The 24532-nt window shown below is 42.8% G+C and overlaps 1 protein-coding gene across 8 annotated transcripts in view; it reads left to right on the forward strand.

Annotated features, from left to right (window-relative positions):
- Positions 1-24532, forward strand: part of Dclk1 (doublecortin like kinase 1) — a 296817-nt gene that overhangs the window by 263139 nt on the left and 9146 nt on the right. For 4 of the 8 annotated variants that reach the window (XM_029475006.1, XM_029475007.1, XM_021157501.1 and 1 more), the window contains 3 exons: positions 1328-1408; positions 11478-11591; positions 16489-16562. In XM_029475006.1, the coding sequence (XP_029330866.1) occupies positions 1328-1408; positions 11478-11591; positions 16489-16562 (269 nt within the window). The remainder of the gene's footprint in view (positions 1-1327; positions 1409-11477; positions 11592-16488; positions 16563-24532) is intronic. The other 4 variants (XM_021157493.2, XM_021157495.2, XM_021157500.1 and 1 more) reach the window with 1 other exon arrangement.

The raw sequence follows: 24532 nt of genomic DNA on the forward strand, positions 1-24532 counted from the left end.
AATGCAGGGATCCAGATATATAGCAACACCCCAACATAGCCCTTCAAGAATACACTCAACTCTTCCAGCCAGTACTCCATAGACTGAGAGAGCGACAAGACCAACTCTAAGTCCTGTATAGAATCCAGAAAAAAGGCATCACACACATGTGCACGCGTGCACACACAAACACTACACACACACACACACACACACACACACACACACTCATCGTACAGGTTAGGAAATGATTGAGGAAAGTAAAGGCAGACCTACCTCAGCAGGCATCCCACGTGAACAAAGGGGATCGTATAATATTTATGTATCCCCATTTGTAATCCAAAGTGGACAGATGTACAACAAACTTATTGCTCCACCCGAAACTGTGTCTCCAGAAAATATTTTTCCTACTTTACTAAGTAGCTTTTGGCAATCCCCCCTCCATTCTTTTTCTTTAATCCTGAATTCGCTGCCTGGAAATTGCGGCGAGGCTCCATTTATCCTTTAGTCTGTCAAAGAAGAATCTTAACGTGTTTTTTGAAATATTTTATTTATTTTTATTTCATATGTATGGTTTGTCTGCGTGCAAGCATAAACATCTGATGTGTGCAGTGCTTATAGAGGTCAGAAGAGGGCATCAGGATTTGTAAGCCATCCTGTGGTTGCTGGGAACTGAACCCTGGGTCCTTTGGATGCACAGCCAGTTCTCTTAACCATTGAACCATCTCTCCAGCTCCGAATTCATTATTTATTTTTAATGTGACTTCTAAGCAACTAAAGAATCTGACTTTATGGGTGTGGTGGCACACTCCTTTAATCCCAGCACTCTGGAGGCAGAGGCAGGCGGATTTCTGAGTTTGAGGCCAGCCTGGTCTACAAAGTGAATTCCAGGACAGCCAGGGCTACACAGAGAAACCCTGTCTCGAAAAAAAAACACAAACAAACAAACAAACAAACAAACAAACAAACAAAGTATCTGGCTTTAAACTAAAACATTCTAGTAAAAAGCTGGAACACTTATTATTTAACATGAGTAATTTCTTTGCATCTAGAAGTATTTTGTGAAATTTACTTAACTATTTAGCAATATAAATATATCAAATAATTTTTCTAACCTGCATAAAAATATATCAAGTAGATACCAATATAAACAAGAAGTATATTTGTGTTCCAAATTTGAAGGTGTGATCCAGCTAGTGATGGGTAAGTAGAGTGACGTGATTTAGGTTGTGAAATTTCCCTAATGCTTTGACACACTTAGATAGCAAGCCTGAATTAGCCAATCCCCAGCTTCTCCCTCTGAGCTTGGATAAAAAAATATAAACGGAGTCTAATGTTTCCCTCACAGGAGCTCATCAACATGATGCTGTTGGTTAATGTGGACCAGAGATTTTCAGCCGTGCAGGTCCTTGAGCATCCCTGGGTTAATGTAAGTGAACTTCTTTCCTGTATTCACTGCCAACATTCCTTTAAAAATATATCTGCAGATGTCCTGATGGTACTGCCTCTTTCTTGAAGTGTTGTGTTTGGCTTGGTTCCCCTCTCTAAGTGTGCCAGGTCAGTTACAAACTCACCCATGTGTTCCATGAAGGCTTCTGATATGTCCATCTTACTCGCTTCCTGAAGAACTGCCTTCCAACTGGGAGGCAGACATGGCTGTGGTCCTGATCCTCCTGCCTCACAACGACTTTCTGTGGTAAGACAGCGCAGATATTCTCAGTCAGTCTCGATACCAGAATACAAGTAGCCCAAGGTTCTCTGCTCGCATCTGAGAGCTCGTCTCAGCACTGCTCAATCTCGAGAATGCTCACACACCTAGGGTCCCTCTGATTTTCAAAGTCCCTCTGATTTTTCGAGGCTCTGTGTTCCAAAGCTCTTGAACAGTGCTTATAGTAGCCTTTTAAGGGTCTGATGGTACTTTAGCAGTGGGACTGTCCTCGAGAACAACCACAAATTTTTAACCTCGTATCTCTCTCCCAATGATTAGTAAGACCATCCTGGTAAGTCCTAATGATTAGTATTCATGAAGGGCACAAGTTCAAGACTCTGTAGCACTGTTTAAGCATCCTGTGTATATTAACCCATCATGTCCGTCATCACCACTTGGTGATTTTCTAACCCAGTTACCATGGCGTCCCCAATCATAAATGGGGAAGCTCCATAAATAAGCTGGATGTTTCTTAGCTCCAACATTGAAAACAGATACCAATTTGTTCATAGAAACAGGCATGATGCTAACAGAATCATTTGGTCACAAACACAGATTCTGCCAACCTCCTTACGGCCAGATGCAGCTCTAGGTTGAAGGCCACAAAACATTCCCATTGCTTTCTCTGATGTGTCACCTAGGTGACATGCCACTTCCTTCTAAAATAGTTACAGAGAACAAAGGCTTGATGGGAAATACACGCAGCAGGTGAGGTGGTCGTGCATGCTCGTACACACTTGAGATCTCACATATGCTGGAGCAGTTGATAGTCATGGGCCAACAGTCCAGTACTTCCCATGTCTGGATGTAATTGTTCATACTCTGTGATAATGTTATCTTTATAGAACAGGAGAATTTGAGTGAATGTAAGCATGTAAGGATCCGAGCCAAGGTTTCTTCTAGGCCTTTTCATGTATCAAAGTCTCCAAAATATTTTGCAGATGTGAAGGTGCTCAACTCCTCAGACCCAAAACAGTGAGGCAGGGCAGCTCCCACTCGCAAATCCTCAATCCTCACACTCACAAACCCGAGCTACACTAACCTTTGTGCTTGCATCAGGATGCTAAACCAAACTTATTTCTTCCTACCAAGCAGGAAGGATGCGACGGCATCTTACTTGAGCCTGGTCACAAGCCTGCAAGATAGTGTTGTTGTTATGTGACCTGATACACAAATGAGAAGACTGAGCCCATGTTATATGATTTTTCCCAATGTAGCCCCACTTGGAGTTGAGACAGAATTAATAGCTAAGCATCCCACACTTAAAACTCAAAGTCTGGAAAGTTCAGTATATCATGCTGTGTCTGCCCTCGCCATGTAATAACTGAAAACACAGGGAATATAGCAGAGGAGTGCCATATGGCACTGACCTCATAGTAATGTTACCTCAGGTCGTTTAGACCAGACAGGCGTGTGAGAGGGAAGAGCTACAGGGCGGCTACAGGCTGTCTTGATGGTAGTAATTGATTTAGAATGATCTTTGTGGATTCATTTAATACCCTGATGCACCCATGATGCACCCAACTTACCAAATTATGTGGAAGACTTAGAAAAACTGACCTTGCTGACTACAGAGACTCAACAGTAAGATTCGAAGCATTACCTTCTAAAGGAAGGAGGTTTCAGATGACAGGAGTCCTTTTAGATACCTAAACATGTTTTCACTGTCTCTCAGACGTGCCCTCCAAGAACTTCGTCTAACCCAACCAAACAGCTTTAGGCAGTGAGCAGGGCCGGGCCAGAAGATGGAGAAGCCTCTATGGAGAAGGCTGGAGAGCTCAGTCCCTCAGATGGGTCAGCGGTGGCAGACCGTGGGTATGGCCCACAAAATAACCTTCCTTGTGAATGGGTCTGATTCTATGAGGGACTCGAGACACTGCTGGAAACAAGAGTCCTTACATTCTGATTCCAAAGCACACACTAATAATAGTCCTAACCCTTCCAGGTAGATGCACAAAATCAAGACACCACTGGCTTTATCCTCTGCAGGAGGCAAAAAGCCCACTGCAGCACAGGCGGTCCCCTCAGCCACCGGGCTCACAGTTTCACACAAGCCCTGTGTCTGACCAGTCCCTTCCTCAGTTCTGAACCTCTGGACATCTGGGTTTCTGCTTCATTTCAATTTTTTTCTCTAAGATTCTGAAAACACATAAAACCTTTTTAAAGGCAAATATGACATCTAGATATAAAATAAGACACACTATCCCTCTATGCCATTCAAGTAAACTTGACATTCTAATGGGGCAAAATGCATATGGGTTTTAGAGAAACCTTTTTAAAGTTTGGTGTAAAAAAAAAAATCGGCTTCACACTGAAATTATCTTTATAGGACAACTTAGTCAGAAGCTACTTGTTTTCTTTGCTTCCAAACAATAAATTTTAACAGTGAGCTTTGGTAACCAGTGCTTAGCCTTGTTAAGGTCAACACACAAAAGACCAAGCCATCAAAATAAATGAATTAGGGATTTAAAGGGATATAAATTTAACAAGACATTTTGGATTTGGCAATCAGATTATATCTGGCCACCACGGAAAGTCTCTCCCCGAGGGGGCTAAAAGTAATAATAGTTATGTAAACCCTTTGGATGTCTGCAGAAAACATTTCCTGTGCTCTCATTAGTCTCGATTTTCTGTATTGCTTATGTGATGACCTTCCACCTGGCTCACTTGGAATTGAAAAGGCAATTTCTAATGAAACAGAAACTAGAGCAAAAGGGCAGTTTATATGTATGTGTGTGTGTGTGTATATATATGTCACATATTTTAACCTTCATCCTGGAGTGTCCTTTAAGCAAGTTCATGTTTATTTTTTTTTAATACAACCTAGATGCCAGCACTACCTTGCTCCTTAGTTTCTTGGGCCTGGAAAGTGTCATGGGTGATGGATGGCTTATCACGGGGATCCACTGAGCCACAGGGACAAAGGCATCCTTGATATAAAACCTCTTGTGAGAAAGGAATGAAGGGAGCCTCGTCCACCCTGGTGACTTCAGGCAAATTTGTTCCTCTTCCCAAATCTCTTTTCTGCCAGAGAAAATAGATTGAGAGGAAATAAAATCACTCTGTCTACTCTTCTGGAGTCTAGGAAGAGAAGGTTTGGAACTGACGGTCTGAAGTCCAGCCCTTAGGTACTTAGTTATTTTTACTGGATATGGTCTAGGTAGACCCAACAACTAAGTCATCTGTTGTCACGCAATGGTAAAATGAAAAGGATGGTATGTGTTGGTACATGGGTAGCCCCAAGCTCCTGAATGATTCCATTTATATGCCACAAGCTCCTTCTCAGTGATGTGTGTATTAGCAGCCCGGTGGATGCTGGCTTTGAAACAGCTGCAAAACGCCAACAGGAACTGTCACGGCCAAGTTCATCACCTCCTTGGACCCTCTATGACAGAGCCGCAGGACTCTCAGGCAGGCTTCCTATGTGACTAACAGGAATAGCTGATAACATGTCGTGATCAGTTTAGGGATATGGAGCAGTCCCTTTCACTGAAATGAGGCTTTATTGACAAGTGGTGCACCTTGGGGGAAAGTTCAGACGACCAGAGACTTCCAAAGCAAAAATCTCTTATTTGTAACTAGGATCTAATGAGTCCTATGTTTAAATTTTGCATTGCTTTCTTTGTCTTGTTGTTGTCTAATTTGCTAAGCCACCTTAGTCCATGCCATTTACCAAGCACTCTTGGGCGCTGTAATTTTCTTAATTTACATTCTTCATTATTTTCTTGAGTTTAGTGATGAAGAAACAAAGACAGAGAGACGTCAAAGCATGAAGCTCCATGGAGCCTGATGCAGGGTCTGATGACTGGCCATGCCTGTAGGCACCCATTGCTCTGTCACGGCCACTATGGAGGCCTTTCACAGCTCCCTGGTGATAGCACCAGACCAGCTTCCAGTCTGGACTCTAATGAAAGGACTGGCTTAAATAAGATAAGCTAGTGCTAGCACCAAGTGGAGACTTCTTGTTTCTTCCTTAGCCTTTAAATTTAGTATTGCTTCCATTATCGTACCTAATTATTCCTTTAGAAAGGTAGTGCTGAGACAAGGTGCTCTAAAAACAAAAAGAACACGAGAAAGAAGGAAAAAGAAGTCTAGATGATATCTTAGGAAAGCCCAGGAGGACTAATAGGATTCCACCCTAGGCACACAGCAGTACAGATGCACTCCCCCTATGGTGCTGGTAGAATGGGTGATAAGAAGTAAGCTCCAGCGACATTGTAATTAAATGGGGAATAACTTATCTATATTCATAAATTACAAATGATGGCATGAAACTTCACTTCCACTTGGGCGTTTTCTGTTCTTACACCAAGTGTGGTGAGAATCTCATACTCAGAGGATGCTGAATGCTGGAAGTCCTGGGGTCACGTGGGGCTGGGGACATTGACAAGAACAGTGGGCAATGTGCCGGGAGGTGAAATGCATCGGTTCTTAAAGATCACGCTAATGAACCTGGGATTGTTTTACGTTAAATCAGAATATCCTCATAGTAAACTATGCAAGGCTTCGCTGCTTCTCATAAATCTACAGATATTTTTAATAATAGAGTCTGGCAATAAATGGACTGGAAACCAGATCTCTGACTCAAACCCAAAAGCCATGGGGAAGGCAGTTTTCTAACGCATGACCCTGACAAGCTTCCCCAAGGAAAGAGTGACTTCACATCCGAGCCCCCACCCCCTCCCCGCAGCTCTTCCTCCGCAACCCTGAGAGAATGCCGACCAGGAGGTTAGCTCTCCTGCAGACAGCTGGGAGAGTTCATTTTCCATTTTGCAAACTAATTTTGTTCTTGTCAGTTGCAATGTTCTGCCAAGTGGTGGATGGGAGTTTCTAAATCAAAAACCACTAGCCTTAAACCACAACCAGCCTGAGTCAAACTTCAGAAATGATTCCCAAACCAGAGGGTATGGTAATAATACTACAGCTATTTGTAAAATACTGCCAGGTTTGTCACATCTAGAAAATTCATAGCACATTTTTTGGCACATAATCTATTCTAAGTAATAGTGATAAAGATGTATATATAAAAATGCATGTTTTTTAGTGAGTTCTATTTATTGCATTGATGCAAAGCAGTAAGTTAGCTAACTCCTACCATCAATCTATATGGCTCAGGTACATACCAGAGGCCTGGAAATCTGCTTCTTTGTGTCTTGTAATCCTGTTATACTCAAGGCCTTCAAAAATTTTTATCAAGAAATGAGACAAACCTGTTGTCTGCAGTGTGTGTGTGTGTGTGTGTGTGTGTGTGTGTGTGTGTGTGTGAGAGAGAGAGAGAGAGAGACAGAGACAGAGACAGAGACAGAGACAGAGACATACAGAGAATGTGTGGGAATCTGTGTGTGGAAGTGTGGTGTGTGAATGTGTGGTGTGTGAATGTGCGATGTATGACTATGTGTGTGACTGTGTGTTTGTGTGCATGGTGTATGACTACGTGAGCGTGTGTAAGTCCGAGTGTTTGCTATATGACTATGTGTGAGTATGTGAGTGTGGTGTATGTGTTTGTGTATGTCTGTATGTCGGTATGAGTATGTAGTTTGCATGAAGATGTGTGTGAGAGAATGGATGTGTGTGTGGTGTGAGTGTGTATGTGCCTCCTGTAGCTGAGAGACTTTATTCATTGAAGAAATGTGCTAAGATCTACGAGATCCAGATTGTCCCTGACAACCTGTGAGAATCTGGTGCCTGTCGCTGCCTCCACGTGAACTAATATGATAGTCCCAGTGAAGCTCAAACCTTCACTGAAATTTAAGGCTGGAAGCCCAAATCTCCAGCATCAGAAAAAGAGTCACTAGGCGATCTGCCCAGAGATGAGAACCAGCACCAGCCTGGAGAGTGATAAAGGAGTGCTTTCCTCAAGTCCCTGCCTGGAGGTGGGGGTGGGAGGTGGGGGGTCCTCATGAAGGAAAACCGGCAAAGCTGCTGGTAGCCCAGGGCATGGGCTGGATCTGTCTAGAGTCACATGATGGATGCATTTATTGAATCACTTTGGTCTTTCTTGTACTTAAACTATTAAACACAACCCATGCCCGTGGGATCCGCACTGTCGGCAAGGCCCAGCTTCCATTTCATGCAGGGTCAGCCAAGTCCTTCTGGCTCTATCCAGTGTGTCCTTCGATCCTGGAGCCCTGGCCCTAATAGGCGAATATCCCATGCCATAGGTGAAGGGATGCCCATTCTCCACTTAACATAGAAGTTTCTAATGATGCCCTAAAAGACCATTCCCCTGATGTGCTCACCACCCCTCTTATTGACCTCAAAACTCCTCCTCGGGCTTGCTTTTGGCCTGCCCAAGTATCCTCTGGTTTCTTCTGCCCCTAAGTGAACTCACATTTTACCTCACTACTATGTGACTTTCATCTTGGAAAATGCAACTCATTGGATATTTGCAGTAAACTAACTTGGCATCTAGGTACAAAGGACCCCATGCAAAGGATGTCCTCTATTGATGGAGTGTGGTCTGGTAGAAAGAAGACTCCAGACATGGCTCAGTGTTGACTTAACCCTGAGCAAATGATGTCCCCACTATGAGCCTCAGTGTGTTCATCTTCAGACGGCACTGATAATGCCTATAGTCTGGGGATAAAGGAAATCAAGTCTGTGTTGTCAGCCTAGAGCCACTGGTAATTAACCCTTCCTTTACCGTCCTCTGCCTGCCTTTTCCTGGTAACCAAACCCCCTACATCTCAACCGTGTGCATTCTGCCCTTGTCTCAGCTTTCCTGAGAGAACAATATTGTCCTTATTTGGAAGTTCCTCTTACCTTCTACCTTCTACCTTCCACCCATGTTCCTTCCCTCTGTCTGCCTCCTCTCCTTTCTCCTCTAGCTTATACTACGACTACAAGTTTCTTTGGCCTAAATTTGCTTCCTCAACATAGTTTCTCAACCTGTCTCATAGTGGAAAGGTCATTATCAAATGCTTTGCCTGAGGTGGCCTGGAACTGTAGCAAGACACAGGTAGCATATATGCACACTATTACAAGAAATGTGACAGAACCTCACTAAACGTCATGTGTGAGAGCGGTCCCTTTAATTCAAGAAGAAAGAAGCTCCAGTTAGGCCAGAGACATGATGCTAATATTGGTAAGACTTTCCATTTCATTCCATGCCTTGTGAGATGTGTAAAGAATTTCTCAAAAATTCTAACCTAGGCTCCAAGGATGATTCACTGCCTTACATTTCAGCCACCATTTTCATAATACAGTGTTGGAAGTGGCATTTATCCACACCACTGAATTTGTTTAAGGTAAAACGTGTTTAAGAGTCCAGGCCACGTATTTGTTAACATCATCCAACCACATTGTAGAGTCAAAAAACTAGAAAGTGAACTACCGAGATATCCGAGTGGGAGGCAGCTCAGTGCTCACACGTCTTACACTACACCAGTCTCATGAAGAGCATGGCTGGGGGCTAGAGATTTGACTCAGTGGTTCAGACCACGTTCCCCTCTTGCAGAATGCCTGCGTTTATTTCCCTGCTATCACACTGCAGCTAACAACCATCTATAACTCCAGTTCCAGGGAACTCTGACACCCTCTTCTGGCCTCCACAGGCTCTGCACACATTCGGTGCACATAGGTACACACAGATAAAAGACCCACACACATAAAATAAAAATACACCTTTAACAAACGGGAGGCACTGCTCTTTTGTATTTTGAGACTATGCTCCTACATGCTTTGGATAAGGTTCTTCTATTTTCTCTTTCCTACGCCACTATCCTTCTGAATAAATTCTTATCTAGAGATAACCCAAGTGACTCATTGACTTGGCAGGCAATAGCTTACCACTTGGACACACTGTACACCAAAATAACACCTTCTCTCCTTCCTGCATGCTGTCTTAAAGACCAGCTCAGATACATTCCCTATGAGCAATTTTCTAAGCCTGTTCACAGTGAGGCCATATAATCTCATTCCTCTCTACCACGTTGGGATTTCCCATCCAGCCTTGGAGCTAGTTGCCTTGTGACCATACTTCCTTATCTTGTTGATTTGTTCCCTGTTTTGTCACAGCATGCATTTCTCCCCGCTCCACCCCTCCATTAGCACACAGGCTTCAAGCAGACAGAGGTCATTCCTCTCTCCCACAGCCTGGCATCCCCAACATAGCTCTCAACCTAGTAGGGATTTCACCCATCCCTCTTTCTGCCACTTCCCCAAGAATTCTGCCATTTCAGCATTTATTTCTGGCTCATGCCATAAAATGGGATCACCTTTCCCTCTGCAGTGTTGGAAACTCTTCCTCCAGATTTGGTCCCAATTAAAAATAGACATATTCGTTAATTCCTTCTTCCGGCCATTAATGTTCATTGTAACATGAATGCCTACTGTGCATAGGTCAAGAGAACCAAGTGCTTGCATTAACAATTACAGAATACTTGGAAAGGTGATACAGCACAGTAATAATGAATAGGAGAATACATAGATAATAGATAGGTCATAGATAGATATACTATGGTGGACTAATAAGATAGCTTGATGCCAGAAAACACAAGATAAAAGATACTGGAGACCTAATGAAAAGCCATGGATTATGCTTAAGTGGGGGAAATGTCTTACAACAGATCATTTGGACTTAGGTCTTCGGGAAAATGAGGGTCCAGAGTCTCAAAGAACCAGATCCATGCATATTTCTACTTGGTATCATTTCCTACACTAACCAGTAAAACCTTGGTCCTATCTGGACATGTAGTGAATATCCACTAGATAAATGAATGACAGATGCTGAAAGGGGGAGCAGACCCCATGTGGAGACAGTGGTTCACGCAGAAAGCATGCATGTCATGCTTGGAGAACAGCGGGGGAGATAGCAGGGGACAAAGGGGGACAGTGGGTTTCTTTTTCTGGACAGAAACAAGAAATGATGTGTAAAGTAAGGAGGGGAAAGAAAAAATAACACCAGGGAATGAAAGCAGACATCTTCTCAGGTTTGGGTTTTTCCAGATAATAAGACACACCCTATTGTCTGTCCATTCATCTACTGATATAATTATGTATTAACTGTGTGGTATGTGCTCAGGTACTGTGCTAAGACCCAAGGATCCAATGGGGAGTAAAGCACAGTGTCCGCTTTCAAAGGTCACGCAGCCTTTTGCCAGTCATGAACTAGTAAGTGGTGAGGCATACTTACATCCCTGGCCTCCGTTCCCAAGACAGCAGAAGTTTTAGCTGAAAGGAGCTTTAACATGGACTGTGTCATAATGGCAGAGTCATAATTGCAGATGATCTGAAGGCAGTAAAGAGGATTTAAAACTTAGGGAAGAACTTTTTGCCCAGAGGGTTGTCTGGGATTTTAGAATGGCCAATTAAGCAGCTGGTGTGTGTGTGTGGGGGGGGGGGTAGTTTATTTATGACCATGCATGAAACCAGGTCTGCTGGTCTCCTTAGCTTTGGATCTAAATCATGGACTAGGAGGAAGAGGAAGGCATGCTGACTTTTGGGGATTTGGGATTGGCCATATTATCTTTTCCTTAAACGTATGTCCACAGAGCCAAGGTTGAAAATAGATTTTATTAGTAACCTGAAGAGTTTATGTTTGGAGACAAACCTCCAAGGGTTTGATGGTACAGGGTCAGCAATTAAAATGCAGACAGAAAAAGGAAGGTAGTGAATGGGGTGGGGGGAGGGGTTGCCGTTGATGACAGCTTCCTGAGGAAAATCTTGGTTGATTGGTCTCTGACCTCTTCCAATTCTAAGATCCCGACCTGATTCAGAGATTCTGACCTCACTTCCCAGGATCTCACTTTCACCTCTTTTTTCTTTCTTTCTCACCCTTTTTATCCTCTAGGATGACGGTCTCCCAGAAAATGAGCATCAGCTGTCAGTAGCTGGCAAGATCAAGAAGCATTTCAACACAGGTCCCAAGCCGAGCAGCACTGCAGCAGGAGTTTCTGTAATAGCAGTAAGCATCTGAAATATCCACCTCTAACTTTTAAAAGCAGCCCTCCCCCTCGAGACAGGCATTCTCGGGAGATTCTTCCCAGAGACAGCCTAGTGGGTCATTTCTTCAGACAGCAGTGGAGGGTGTGTGTGTGAGGGTTGTTTCCCTGGGTGCCTCATTATCCAATACCTCCAGGGTATCTAGCAGCATATATTAATTTCATGATTTATTATTTTAAAGAAAAAAAAAACCCTCTCTCCCCAAACTGGACTCTATGCCAGTGTAAACTTCTTGACTCCCAGGTAAAGCGTCCACCGTCCTTTTGCTAGAACTTGGAAGGACACGTAGCAGAGGGAGGCTGTGGAGCAATGTAGACATGTACGCCAAATCTAGAGGAAAGCCAAAACAGAACAGAAAGCAAACACTGATTTTCAGAGAGAGAGCGAATCGCAGGAACGCCCAGCGAAGTCACAAGGTTTTGCTCCTTAGAAATTCGTTTAGTTGACAACGTTTATCATTTACCATTTTATTTGATGAGGGTGCCCTGAATTTTTTTTCCTGCTCTACACAGGCAGGCATACACTATGCGTAATCTGATACCTTCTCTAACAGAGATTAAATTGGTCTGAGAAACACTAAAACCTCAAACTTCCTGGTGTTAAATTCTAGAGTGCACATATATCAACGTCTCACGTAACTTGAGTTTTGAACAATTTCCTCTTTAGCCAGAGTATGTATGCCTTAGCAGCACACTCAGTGTGAGACCCACTTGGGCTGTTTCCCTTTTTCTCAACAAAGAACTTGAGGCAGAATGATAAGGGGATCCTGGGAGAGCATTCATGCTGCGGACAGCCGTGCTGCTCCGCTCATGCACAGTGTGCAATTGGTCAATCCTTGATACCAGTGTCTCGGTGTTCTGATTTTCTTCCTGGTTTTGATCTCGCTAGAGTGCCAAAGCTAAGACTCACGTAAGGGACCACTTTGACAGTTATGAAGCAGGTCTCCATCAGTAACTGTCTGGCAGGGGCTTCCTCACTTTGCAAGAGGCACGGAGTCGTGCTTGCTCTTGCTGTTGGAATCTCACAGTCCTCCAGGGACCTTTTTCAGTACATTGTGGGTGATGACACAAGGGTAAACTGATGGTTATCCATAGAATGTAAACTCTTTGGGATGTTCCTCAGCAATGCTGAGGTTTTACACACTCATGTTGTTCTCTTAGCCTCTCTTTATCTCTTTCCAAAACTCAGTGGGGAAAAATATCAACTGTCCTCCATGTTTTCCAGGATGTCGGCATTCTTTGTTATCAGCTAACATTCACCACAAATTTTTGCAAGCCTCTATCTCTCGGGAAAATACAGCTAAAACAAAGTTCTATTTTCTTAGGTCTGGATATTCCAAAAGATTTAGCCTCAGTTGGCCACCATTTTGGAATGAGTGGTCAACACCAAATGCCCACAAAAAGGAATGTTTCTCTGCTCCTGTTTGGAGCTCATGGCTGCTACAGAGAATGTTTTTCCCACCTGGGCCATTTTTTCCCCCATAATTTCATTTTAATTGGTCTTTGGTTAGGTTTGCTTTAGCTGTTCAGTAACGGTTTGTTTAAAGTGTTCTGAGAGTCCTGTAATGACTATGGACAGAGACTTCTGTGTGATTTTCCAGTTAGCACAGGATACATCTTTGAGGGCAAATCTTATTTTAATTAGACACTGATAAATTCTGAAACCAAATATTTACAAATTTCTTTTAACATCAACAAAACATCTCAACAGAATATCAATGGTCATTGATAGGTTTTCTAAGCATCAGGACTTTACCATTTTGAATGCAATCGTTTTCCTTTTGTTTTTGTTTGTTTTGCTCCTGGCCCTGTACACTCTACTGGCCTAGAACTCACTATGTAGTCCCTGCTGGCTTCATTCAAACTTGAAGCAACCTTTCTGTCTCAGTCTCCTGCGTGTGGGTCACTGTGCCCAGCATGAATGCTGTTTTGGATACAGAGGTCTCAGTTTGTCTCTGACATTATTTTCCACGGCAGTCAAACCCCCCCTGTAACTCTGAATTGCACATGAGTTCAGTGAGTCTTTAAGTCGCTTTAGGCATTACACAGCACTTCGGTATAATCTTATGTTAACCCCTGTCATTCAAATCTCAAGTATGAAAAATATCAATGTCAAAAGAAAGGGGCTGCAATGCCCCTTCTCCAGGATGCGTTTCCCACACCAGCATCTCTGCTTTCTATGAGGATCCCTGGGAAGCTTCCAGGCGTGGAGCGGAGCTGGGAATTAGAAGTTGACCAATATGACTGCCTTGCTTTCAGTTTTCAGAATCACACTGGCAAATTCCATAAACTTGTTTCTGATCCTAAGTATAAAGACTATTAGTAGCAGTTTTATCCCAAGGAAAAAAAACCCTATCATTAAATTATCTTCCCTTCCAAACTCTTGAGTATAACTACAAAGCAATACTCTTTTGTGAGACAGGACTTTAGTGGAAGGTGAAATAAATACCTTTTAGGAATGATATAGTCTACAGAGGCCACTTGACAATTTAATAATACTGGTTTTATTCCCCCATGATAAGAATGTCTTCAACAAATATAACATGGTGACTATTTCTGTTTGATAAATTAAAGTAAAAAATAAATTTCCTTCAAGCAGATTTTTCCCCCCTGAGCAAATATATGTTTCTGGGAGGCTGAGGCTATGAAATTGACTTTAAATTGTCTTTATCTTACATAGTTTTTTTTTTTAATTATGTGCACTCCTGGAATTTTTTTAAAATTAGATTGGAGTATCAGTTTGTAGATTTTTTTTTCCTTTTCCTTTTCTGGAAACAAATAGGTATGCCACTGGTCTCTATGTGGGATTTGTCTTTCTTTAGTGAGAAACCTACCTGGCACAAAGTAGCAATGGTTATAAAGGAGTTATGGCATACTCCGTTTCTTGAGAGACACAAGAACAAAGGTGCCTATGGGCTCAGCAAGCACCCTCTGCTCACAAGTGCCATTTCTGAAACACAGGAGAACTCCTGATCTGAACCATATGATCTTGTTCGTGTTGCCCCCTCTGTTGCCTTCTTTCTCATTCCAAACATTATTGAGACCAAAAGAAGGCTACACGATGGCTTCATACAAAGGCTCCACAAGGGTCCCAAGTTGGCTGGGAGAGTAATTATCAACTGGAGCTCTTGGGAGTCATCGGGCTGTTCTAAAAGGAGGGAGGTTGATGGAGCATCATTGAGTCGGGTAGTGTGGTCAGTGGAGCATCCGAGGCTGTGCATGAAACTGAAATATTCTGTCTCTAAGGATTCCATTGTCCTGCCAGCTTTCATAGCAGTTGGGCAAGTGGAGGGGAGAAAGAGAGAGAGAGAGAGAGAGAGAGAGAGAGAGAGAGGAAACAAAAGGTTATTAAAATACAGTGTATAGACATGAAGTGGAATTAGAGATGACATTCTAAGGGTGGCCTCTCTGAGAGCAGAGGGGGGAGGGGCATGATTAGATTTGTGCAGCTTGATGAAAAACCCATGACTAAGATGCCACTTCCAATTTTTTTCCCCATTTAATGCTGTTTATTGTTTTAGTTGATAATTTTCCTAATGCTTTAACATTGTCCTTTTGAATTTTGCTCATGCAAGTAGAGCATTTCAGTCTAATTGAACAAATCCATACTAATCAGCTAGTAATTGTGGTACTGGAAAGCTGGGTTCAATAGCCCTTGCTTCCTGCTCTCTGGCAGTCTGCCTGTAGATGGCACTAGAGAACTAGTAACTGGTCGCCCTCTCAGTGCCCAACCTACCACCTTCCAGAGAGCAAGTGTGCTACAATTTTCTTTTCATAAAAGAAAAGAAATGATACATTTTTGAAGATTAAAACCTCATGTTGCTTTCTCCAAACACTAGGATAGCCTAGTTTCCAATCAGAACACCGAATCTCAGAGTGGTTCCTAGTTTAAATGCCTAGGACCCTGGCAACGTGTTTTTGAAATGCCTTTTGTGCATTAGAAGTAGAATCTGTCAGGAGCATCAAATCAGTGAGACACTTGAAAAGACTCCAGAATCTCTCTTCCGAAGCAAGGTACATCCTGGGTGGGCAGAACAGGGCTCAGGCAAGCAGCAGGGCTTGGGAGTTGAGGCTTTTATTCCCAGGTAGCCAAAAGCTAACATCTTATTCCAGAATGGACAGTAGTGGGAACTTACCCTGTGTAGTATTTACTGTGTCTTTTGTTAACGCTAAGCACTGTACATATGTGCTTTTTAATGTACACGGAAAGCTTTTCTGTTTTTCTATTTCATTTTATTTTCCCAGGGAAACTATACCATCTCATCTTCTTTAGTTCAGGAGATTTAGATAGATAGATAGATAGATAGATAGATAGATAGATAGATAGATAGATAGATAGACAGACAGACAGACAGATAGATGTAGATATAGATCAACTCTCTCTTAAATCTAAATGCTTATGATTTTGCCTCATTCCTTTTCTCTTTTATTTCATAATTATAAAGCTGTGAGTTTAAGCCTACTGGATCTTACTGGGAGGGTGTCCAATCTCTGCATTCACAGTGACTAACAGTGATTTCAGTTTAACCGTATATTTTCTACTGTATAACAGAAGGAGAGGTGTTTACATATCTTTTGAAATTGAGGGCATGGTTAAATGTGTAAATATTCAAAAACCTGATTGACAGACAAATCTACCCTATGAAACTGGCATCCAGGATACTCGTAAGGGATCTGTGTTTCTTTATTTTTATTTTACTTTCAATGTGCAGATTATGTTATTAGCTAGCTGCTCTGCAGGAAAGGCCCCATCACTGTGTGTGCGTGCGTATGTACGTAGTTAATGAAGAGCGTGGACTGGAGTCTTAATTCTGGAACACAATGTTGAGCCACTGAGTTGCCCCATTTCTCTCTGCTCAGCTGGACCACGGGTTTACCATCAAGAGATCAGGGTCTTTGGACTACTACCAACAACCAGGAATGTATTGGATAAGGTATGAGATGGTGCAGCTCAACAGTCAGTGTTTCCATGGCAACGTGCTGGCAGTCTCCATTTACCAGTTCCTTCAGTGGATAAACATGTTTTTGATTTGTTACCCAGTCCATATGCTGCTTTATCGGTTTCATTTTAATCTTGATTGAGATGCCACACCCCCTCATTCCTTTTTTTCACCCATTCTTCACACTGACATTTGCCGGCTTTCTTTCCATCGCACATGCTCAGTATCGATTTCCCCTTACGGTTAAAAGGACAGTATATTCCGTGCTGATGCCAAAGCCTTTGCCTGTTGTTGCTGATTGCAGCAATGATGTTTCCAGTGCTCTCCTGCCCTGTAACAAATGGAACTACAGCAGCACTTCAGTGTGTGTTCTATAGAAGTATATACTGTCATTTTAAAGTTACCCAGCCCAGCCTTAACCTTCTCAGACGATGAGACAATGCATTTACACCTTAGCAGTAGAAATGCCTCCCAGTACAGCGGGCTACAGAATGCATTGTGTGTGTTGGTAAGCTTGTGTTTTCAAGTTCTCCACCTTTTCGTTTTGTTTCTGTTTTACCGTTCCCTTCCCCCCTCCCACTCCCCAGCTCCCTCTATGTACTAGCTCCTGCATGAATTTACTTTCTGAATTTTGTAACTGTCAGATTCTTTAGTTGGCTTCTCTGCTTGAGCAAGGGGGTCTATGGGAAGTGTGACTTTGTTTAACCAGCTTATGAATTCTGTCCCCTCGTTTCCGATTCCAGTCAATGGCGCTGGCGTCTCCTGCCAGGGGCATTGTGTGTGTATCTCTCTAGAGTTACCCACAAGCGAGATGGCTTGCGATGGTTTGAGACATGAACTCTGAGAAGTTCTAGGGAACTTCTCTTCACCTTAATGTCTCCAAAATGATCTCCAGGTAAAAGCTCCATGATATAGCACTCGCCAAGAAAAAGCACCCCCAGCTTTGGCATTTGTTTTTCAAATAATAGAGTCTGTTGGTTGGCGCAGCACAGTATCTGCCTGACACCATTTCATGGTCAGACTGCCAAGTTTTACCACAAAAAAATTATATATATATGTTCATGTGTATATAGATACATATATACTTTATATATAATACATATACATTTCCCTTTTGATTATTTCTCCTAATTATTTTTTATTATTAGGGTCTCAGAACAAAGGGCCTAGAAAAGCAGAACATTCAGACAAATAACTAAAACGTAATAAGGTCATGATCATTTCTAGGTCTGCTTATAATAGGAAAACACCCTGGCTCGGCGAAAGGATTTCCCAGAAAGGGATCTTTGTGCCTTCAGGATTGGTCCAAGGGAGGGAATCCCACATCTAGTGTTTCATTTACCTAAGCAAATTAGCTCTGGGGGAGGGGGAGTTAATTATGATTTGCCTGCACACAGACCCAGCTTTTGACTTTCCAACACTGAAGAGAGTGCAGAAGAGTACACAGCTCACACATGCTGATCTCCCCGTAGACTGTGCATGCTGTGCACACTCGGGAGATGCTCAGAGCCTTTCCAGTGCCCTTTCAGGGCCTTTCCGGAGCGTGGCTTTGTGCCGGGGGCAGAGGCTAAGCAGAAGTCTACCTGTGGTGATTAGCCTTGCTCCCTTTCATACTTTATGCAAATTGAGCCGTAGCGTGGTGATGCAGCCTTTCTTATCCTGTGTGTCCTGTCCTGGGGCGGATCAGCCAGACGTCTACATGGAGAATTGATAGATGGTGAAAAACAGGCCTCAAGTGTGTCTAATTACATCTGGACTTATTTGTATTCTTTTTTTTTTTAAAGCATCCATAAATTCATCTAATCTCAGAAAAAGGGACATTCTGAGGAATTACAAAACTTATAGAATTAAGGGTAGAAGCAAAGTGTCAAGTAAACACAATAATTAATACATGTGACCCAGTATTAAAAAGACTAACTGCAAGCCTCGCGACAGTCCCCGTCGGCAGACAAAATGACACATCCCTGAGTAACGGGCGGGAGCAGATGGGAGATTATCTCTTTCTTCTTCCACACATAAACCGCTCTGCTTTCCAGCTGGGGGCAGTAACAACAATGTTTATAGTTACTGCTGCACTAAACAGCGTACACAGTATGTAAAGCTAAACTGGAGACATGACACTAAAATCTCATTGCCGTCTATGCTTAATTAGGAAGTTTTATAATGCCATTTAGCCCCAGAATGAACACGCTCTCCTCGCTGATCACAAATGCTTCCCTTTTATCTCCACGGAAGTGGGAGCATTCATTTACCCACAGTGGCAGGCCAACTCCTTGATATAAACAATCATTGCTGGCAAAGGACCCCAGTCCCAGCGCTTGTGTTTGTAAGTGCTTGTGGCTGTTCACACTGTTCTGGGCAGAGTACTCCTGGGTCCCACTTGCACTTACAAAGTATCTCACATGAGGGTGTCACCTGCTAAAACCAGCTCCTTGCAATGCCCCAAATCAGTGAGGACTTCTTAATTGACATTTTATCAATCATGGAGACATGATGGGATGGAGGGGAGGGGTCCATTTTCTTCTTTCTCTCTTGCATGCCCCTGACTCTTTCTCAGCAACTCTGCTTTCTACCTACAGCCAGGGCTGCATTTTCTGGCTGGCCCATTTATCCAGGAGGCCTTACCACCCAAAGCCCAAGCCCACAAGCTCACTGGGCTATTCCACGCCCCCTGAGGCCTGAAATATTGCTTCTCCCTGCTGCAAGTCAAAGGAAAACACACCCTGCTCTATACCTCCCTCCCCGCTGCCAAAGTGGGTCTAGTTGCATCATTTCTACATCTCTCAAGTGCAAATGTCCCTGTGGCCCATATCGTGGCTGAGAACACGCAGAAGAGACTTCTGCGTCTGAAGTATATGCAGACCATCAGGACCATGGCCAAAATGAACTAACTTGGTTAAATAAAAACAGAACCAGCCAAACAAACAAGCAAACAAACAAACACAGTAGGCCAGCCCTTTGAAAATGCTAAATAGGATGAAGCATGGAGGTGAAACAGGACAAAACTGGTTGGGTTCCCAGGCATGACATGACTAAAATGTGCATACTGGTTTCAAGCCCCTCCCGAAACAGTGAGTAATGAGGCCAACCCTGGCAGTCAGGCGCTGGCTTTGGGAGGCTATTAAATGCCGTCATGCTTGGCTGTTAAAAGGAACGGGGTCTATTAAGTGTATCTTGCTGGGTGCAGTTTGAAAGAGGTGTCCCTATTGATGCCAGATAGCGCCCTCAGCACACTGAGAGCAAAGCAGATCTCTGCCCAAGGAGGCCTGCTTTGTGGCCAGTTGTTTTGACCTTGTGCTGAGTGCCAGAGGCTGCCAGAGGCAAGCAGATAGCATGGGATTGACCGCTCCTTCTAGCTCCCACCCCAACCCCTGGCTTCTTCTGTCACAGGGGAGTGAATTTAAAGCATCCAGCAAGTCATAGACAAATTTCAAAACCAATCAAACTTTGGTGACACTTTTGGCTTCCAGAGAACAGTGAGCATTGGATCCAGCAGTTGTTCCTTTATAGCCCCTGAGTGATGGCTCGGGCCAGGTTCAGAAACTCCAGAGCACTCGATAGCTATTGCTGTGGCAGAGAAGTCAGGAATAGCTGAGAGGGGTAGGTAGTACATGCCTTTGATCCCAGCACGTGAGAGGCAGAGGCGGGTGGATCTCTATGAGTTTGGGGCCAGTTTGGTCTAGGTAGCAAAATCCAGACCAGCCAGGACTCTACAGTAAACCTTGCCTCAAGAAAAATAAAAAAAAAAAAAGTTAAAAAATATATAAACGCAGCACAGGAGAACCACCCGGGCATATTTCACCAAGCCACACCGCTGGCTGTTTACTTTCGATTTTGTTTCATTTGGTTTTCAGAAGCCTCTTGTGAGAGAATTTCAACAACATATATATGTCTTTCTGTAACTTCACTTGTATCTAGAAATGAGAGAAAACCACGAAGTCTAAGTCCTCTCCCAAGTGGTATGAATTGAAGAGAGAGTCTATTCCTTTCTCTGGGGTCCTGGACAATTCAGTATCTGCTAAATACTCTTTGGTATCCACTTGTACTTCACTGTCCTTCTTTTAAACTTTTTAAAAAAGCCTCAGTGACATTTAAAATGCTGTCCTTGAGAAGAGAATTTGCATGCTGCAACAAATGAGTGGTGCCTAGCCTTCTTCCTGTTTTATTTTTAAAGTTTTATTAGAATACAGCTACAGCCACTCATTGACATGTTATCTGTGGCTACTTACGCCCTATTGTGATAAGCTGTATCAGAGAACCATAGCCTGAAACCCAAACTTGCCTATTTGGCCTGTTGCAAGGTTTCCTGACCCCTGTGTTTAACGGTGAAGGCTAGTTCTAAATTAAGAGCACCATCTATTAAAAATGCAAATTTCATGAGAACAAGGATGGGACTTATTTAAAGTGGTATTTCTGCCAAAGTAAAAATGAATACTTGAACTCAAAAGAAGAAATTTTGAGGTTGAATGTGTGTGGTTTTTTTTCATGGTTATATAAAAGGAAGAGTTGGGTAACCAGACATCATCTAAGATAGTCTGTAGGTTTTCATTTTTAACAACCCAGGAATAAATAAGCCTTTTGGCTCAGCTAAAATTGTACTTGCAATAAAACCACCCAGCCTGTGACACAGCTGTGAGACTTAGTTTATGTTTTTAAATTTTTACAGATTTGCCTAGGCTAAGCCCTGCCTGTGGTGATTGACTGGCTCACTATTACGATGAGGGGCAGCCACGTGGATGTTCAGTTTCTCTTCCATAAGGAAACTAGGGCTGCAGAGCAGATGAAGGAAGTATATTCAGCCTCTGGAAGCCTGATACCAACACCCTGCAAGGGCCACCACTGTAACTCCCCTGGAGGCTAGGAAGGTGACAGAGCCAGGCTGGTTGAGACTCTTTTAAACACCTAATCTCAAAGTCCTGTGTCTGATCAAGATAGCTAGCATAGAAGCACACAGTCACCCTTCCCAGGAAAGCAGGCCATGATGTCTCAGAGAGTCACCTTGAGGAAGTCACATGGAAGACTGGTTCTATCCTGGTGCAAGCCTCTTTTTGCCATTTTAAGGGTGACTTTTACTCTCGTGAAAATCCACACTGTGTCTCCAGGAACTCTGGCAAGGCCCCCAAAGGACACAACAGCCAAACAAAATAGAACTGCACTAACCATGACAATAAACACAATGAAACGAGGAGGGATACCAGGATCGATTTGTTAGTTTAATTTTAATGGCAAGCAAATTATAACTTAGTCCCTACAGAGTGAGGGTTAGCAAGGAGCGGGTTCCTGAGATTAATGCCCCAGCCTCCTAGGTAGCATGAATAATGGATGGACTAAAAGGCAAAACGCACAATAATGTTCTTTTATTAATGAAATGAAGACTCGTTGTGATGGCTGGCAATAAATTAGGAAAAGCCAAAGAGGGAAAGTCATCAACACTTGCGCCTTTGAAAAATGTAGTTTCTTAAATCCAATAATTACTGCCATGACAGAAAACATCGCTGCACAACAGAAATGAAGTACATCCCTTGCGAATCCTGCCTGTATTGCAGAGAAATATTTTTGATCCATAGACTGTAAGGTCTATTATTTGCTAAGAGAAAACACAGTCCATTACAGTGGATTGATGGCGATATTAAGCATTCTGGTGGCATTCCATAGGTGAACACAATATTTTTCTGGGGCTCAGGCATTGGAAGACCTTCTTTAGTGCATGCTCATGGAATCTAGAAGACAGTAGGGTAGACAGCATGTCCAAGGTCACATTATTAGCTGGGCTAGGACAAAAGCTAATTCTCCCAACTTCTACCCACTGCTGCTTCCAAGAGGATTAAGCTAAAGCTGCCAGACAAGACAGGCTTTACAGAGCTATGTGGTGCCTACAAATAGCAAAGACAAAGCCGATTCTATAATCCATACTCCTGGATCTTGCCAGGGCTTCCCCTGATAGTGTGGTATTTCCCTGTTTAACCCTGCACAAGGACCAGATGCAGTCCAAGTTCATTTGTACATCCTTCAAGTTTAAATCCTTGTCAGAAACAAGGATTTAAAACATCTGAGTAGAAGGTAGAATGTAGACGTACTTCATCAATAGAAGAGGTCATTGGCCAGGTAATTCTTCTGGTAAGGATCTCCTTACATGTCAGTGTGCCTGGTACTGTGGTAGGCTCAGAGACAAGATAGATGTTAATTCCTTTATATTCCCAGCTATATATGCTGTGTGCAGGGCCCGGAGTTGCTGGGCTAACTGACATCTTACAACCATCTGTCACCTGCTACAGTAGCAGCTAGAGGCTTTGTCAGAGTCAAAAAGCTAAGAGTTTGTGGTGGGTATTTGTGGTGGTTCTTTTTATAGAGGACGGGCTTACATTAGTCTGTTTCTCTACATCATTTCATTCTCCAAGGATAATGTTTTTTTCAGCCAAGCACCCCGTACAGAGAGTGGGGACAGAGACATACATAGAGGCACCTGAAGTAAGTCACACTTGGTTACCACTGATCTGCCTTGGAATCCTAAGGGCTCCTAGCTCACCTCTAACCTGTGGTAATTAACATCAAAATGTGATACTACAGTCTTGTGATTCTCTTAGGGGCTCTTAACCAGGTGGAGACTCTCTGAGGAGACATTTGGGATTTCAATAGCAGGTCTATACATGCTGGATCCAACAAAACCACAAACACTGAGCAGAATAAATTACAAAATAAATCTGTCAGGAAGTCTTATGTGTTAATGGGACATTCAGCCCACACCTTAAGACACATCCACTTTGCAAAGGTAGGCAGTGAGGAGGAGACACTGAGAATATCTTTGATATCTGATATCTGAATCTTGTATGGGTGATAAAAAATAAATGAATAAGTAAAGCCACCTCTCAGCCATTCAGAAATGGCCTGGAGTTCAGATACAGCATTTCAGAGCACAAATCACGATTCAAATGCTTTTTTTGGGGGGGGGGGTCTAGTTTGTTCACATTTGCATGACAATCTGCTATGAATACATCACTAGGAGTAGTTCTGTTTTCTTGCTGAATCCATAAGTTATGAAATGCACAAGGGGGCTACAGAATCCAGTTGTAAAAAGTAAACGGTACATGTCTGAGAGGTGTACCAATTGTGATAACCTTAATTAAAATTCTAAAGAAATCACAAAAGGCAATACTAACTGTGATCAGACACTGCAATGGGCAAATGCATGAGTAACTGAGAAATAATTTTATAAGATACAGGGATAATTTTTCTCATATTTGAAATGTATTAGATTCTGAAGTAGTAACTCAAGTCATTCCTTGCTATTTTATATTATTAGAAAGTAAATAATCGCCTAAAATAATTTTAGATTAGATGAGAAGTATGTGGTACATGCACAGTCAATATGCCACAGTCTGATAAATATTCTGAAGCTTCCGATTGTAGCATGGAGAAATTTACATTAATATTTACATTAACTTTGAGAAATCTGCACGTGAAAGGTGGTAGGAGAACAGTGTGCAATTAATAACAAAAGCCTTGGTCAGAAGGTTCTTGCCAGAGTGAGTTGAGTGGGTGATATGTTACAGTAGGTTAATTGTGATTAGGTCTTGGCTAGATACATTGGGCTGGGCAGAGAAGAGGTCATGTCAGGTGGTGAGCAACTTGAGCCAGGATGCAGATCTGAGGACAACCAAGAGAAGTTCAAGACATGTCAGTGACTGCTTTGGTATTTTGGGAAGAAAGCCCAGACTAGATTGGTTTAACCACAAACACAGCCATGTCTGTGGGTGAGTTCTAGTTTTAGTATTAGGTAGACTGAGCACTTACTCAAAGCCCACTTTCCTTCTGGTCCCCACACTTGCCTCACTGAGCTATCTCTGACTTCAAAATCATGTGGTATATAAGATTAGAAAAACCATCATCTGGAAAACTGGAATTCATTGTGAAGATAAATTTCCAGAGGGAGAGTGTCAGGGTGTCCTGTTGACAGGGTAGGTGTC

This window comes from Mus caroli, chromosome 3, assembly GCF_900094665.2.
Source record: "Mus caroli chromosome 3, CAROLI_EIJ_v1.1, whole genome shotgun sequence".
Lineage (NCBI taxonomy): Eukaryota > Metazoa > Chordata > Mammalia > Rodentia > Muridae > Mus > Mus caroli.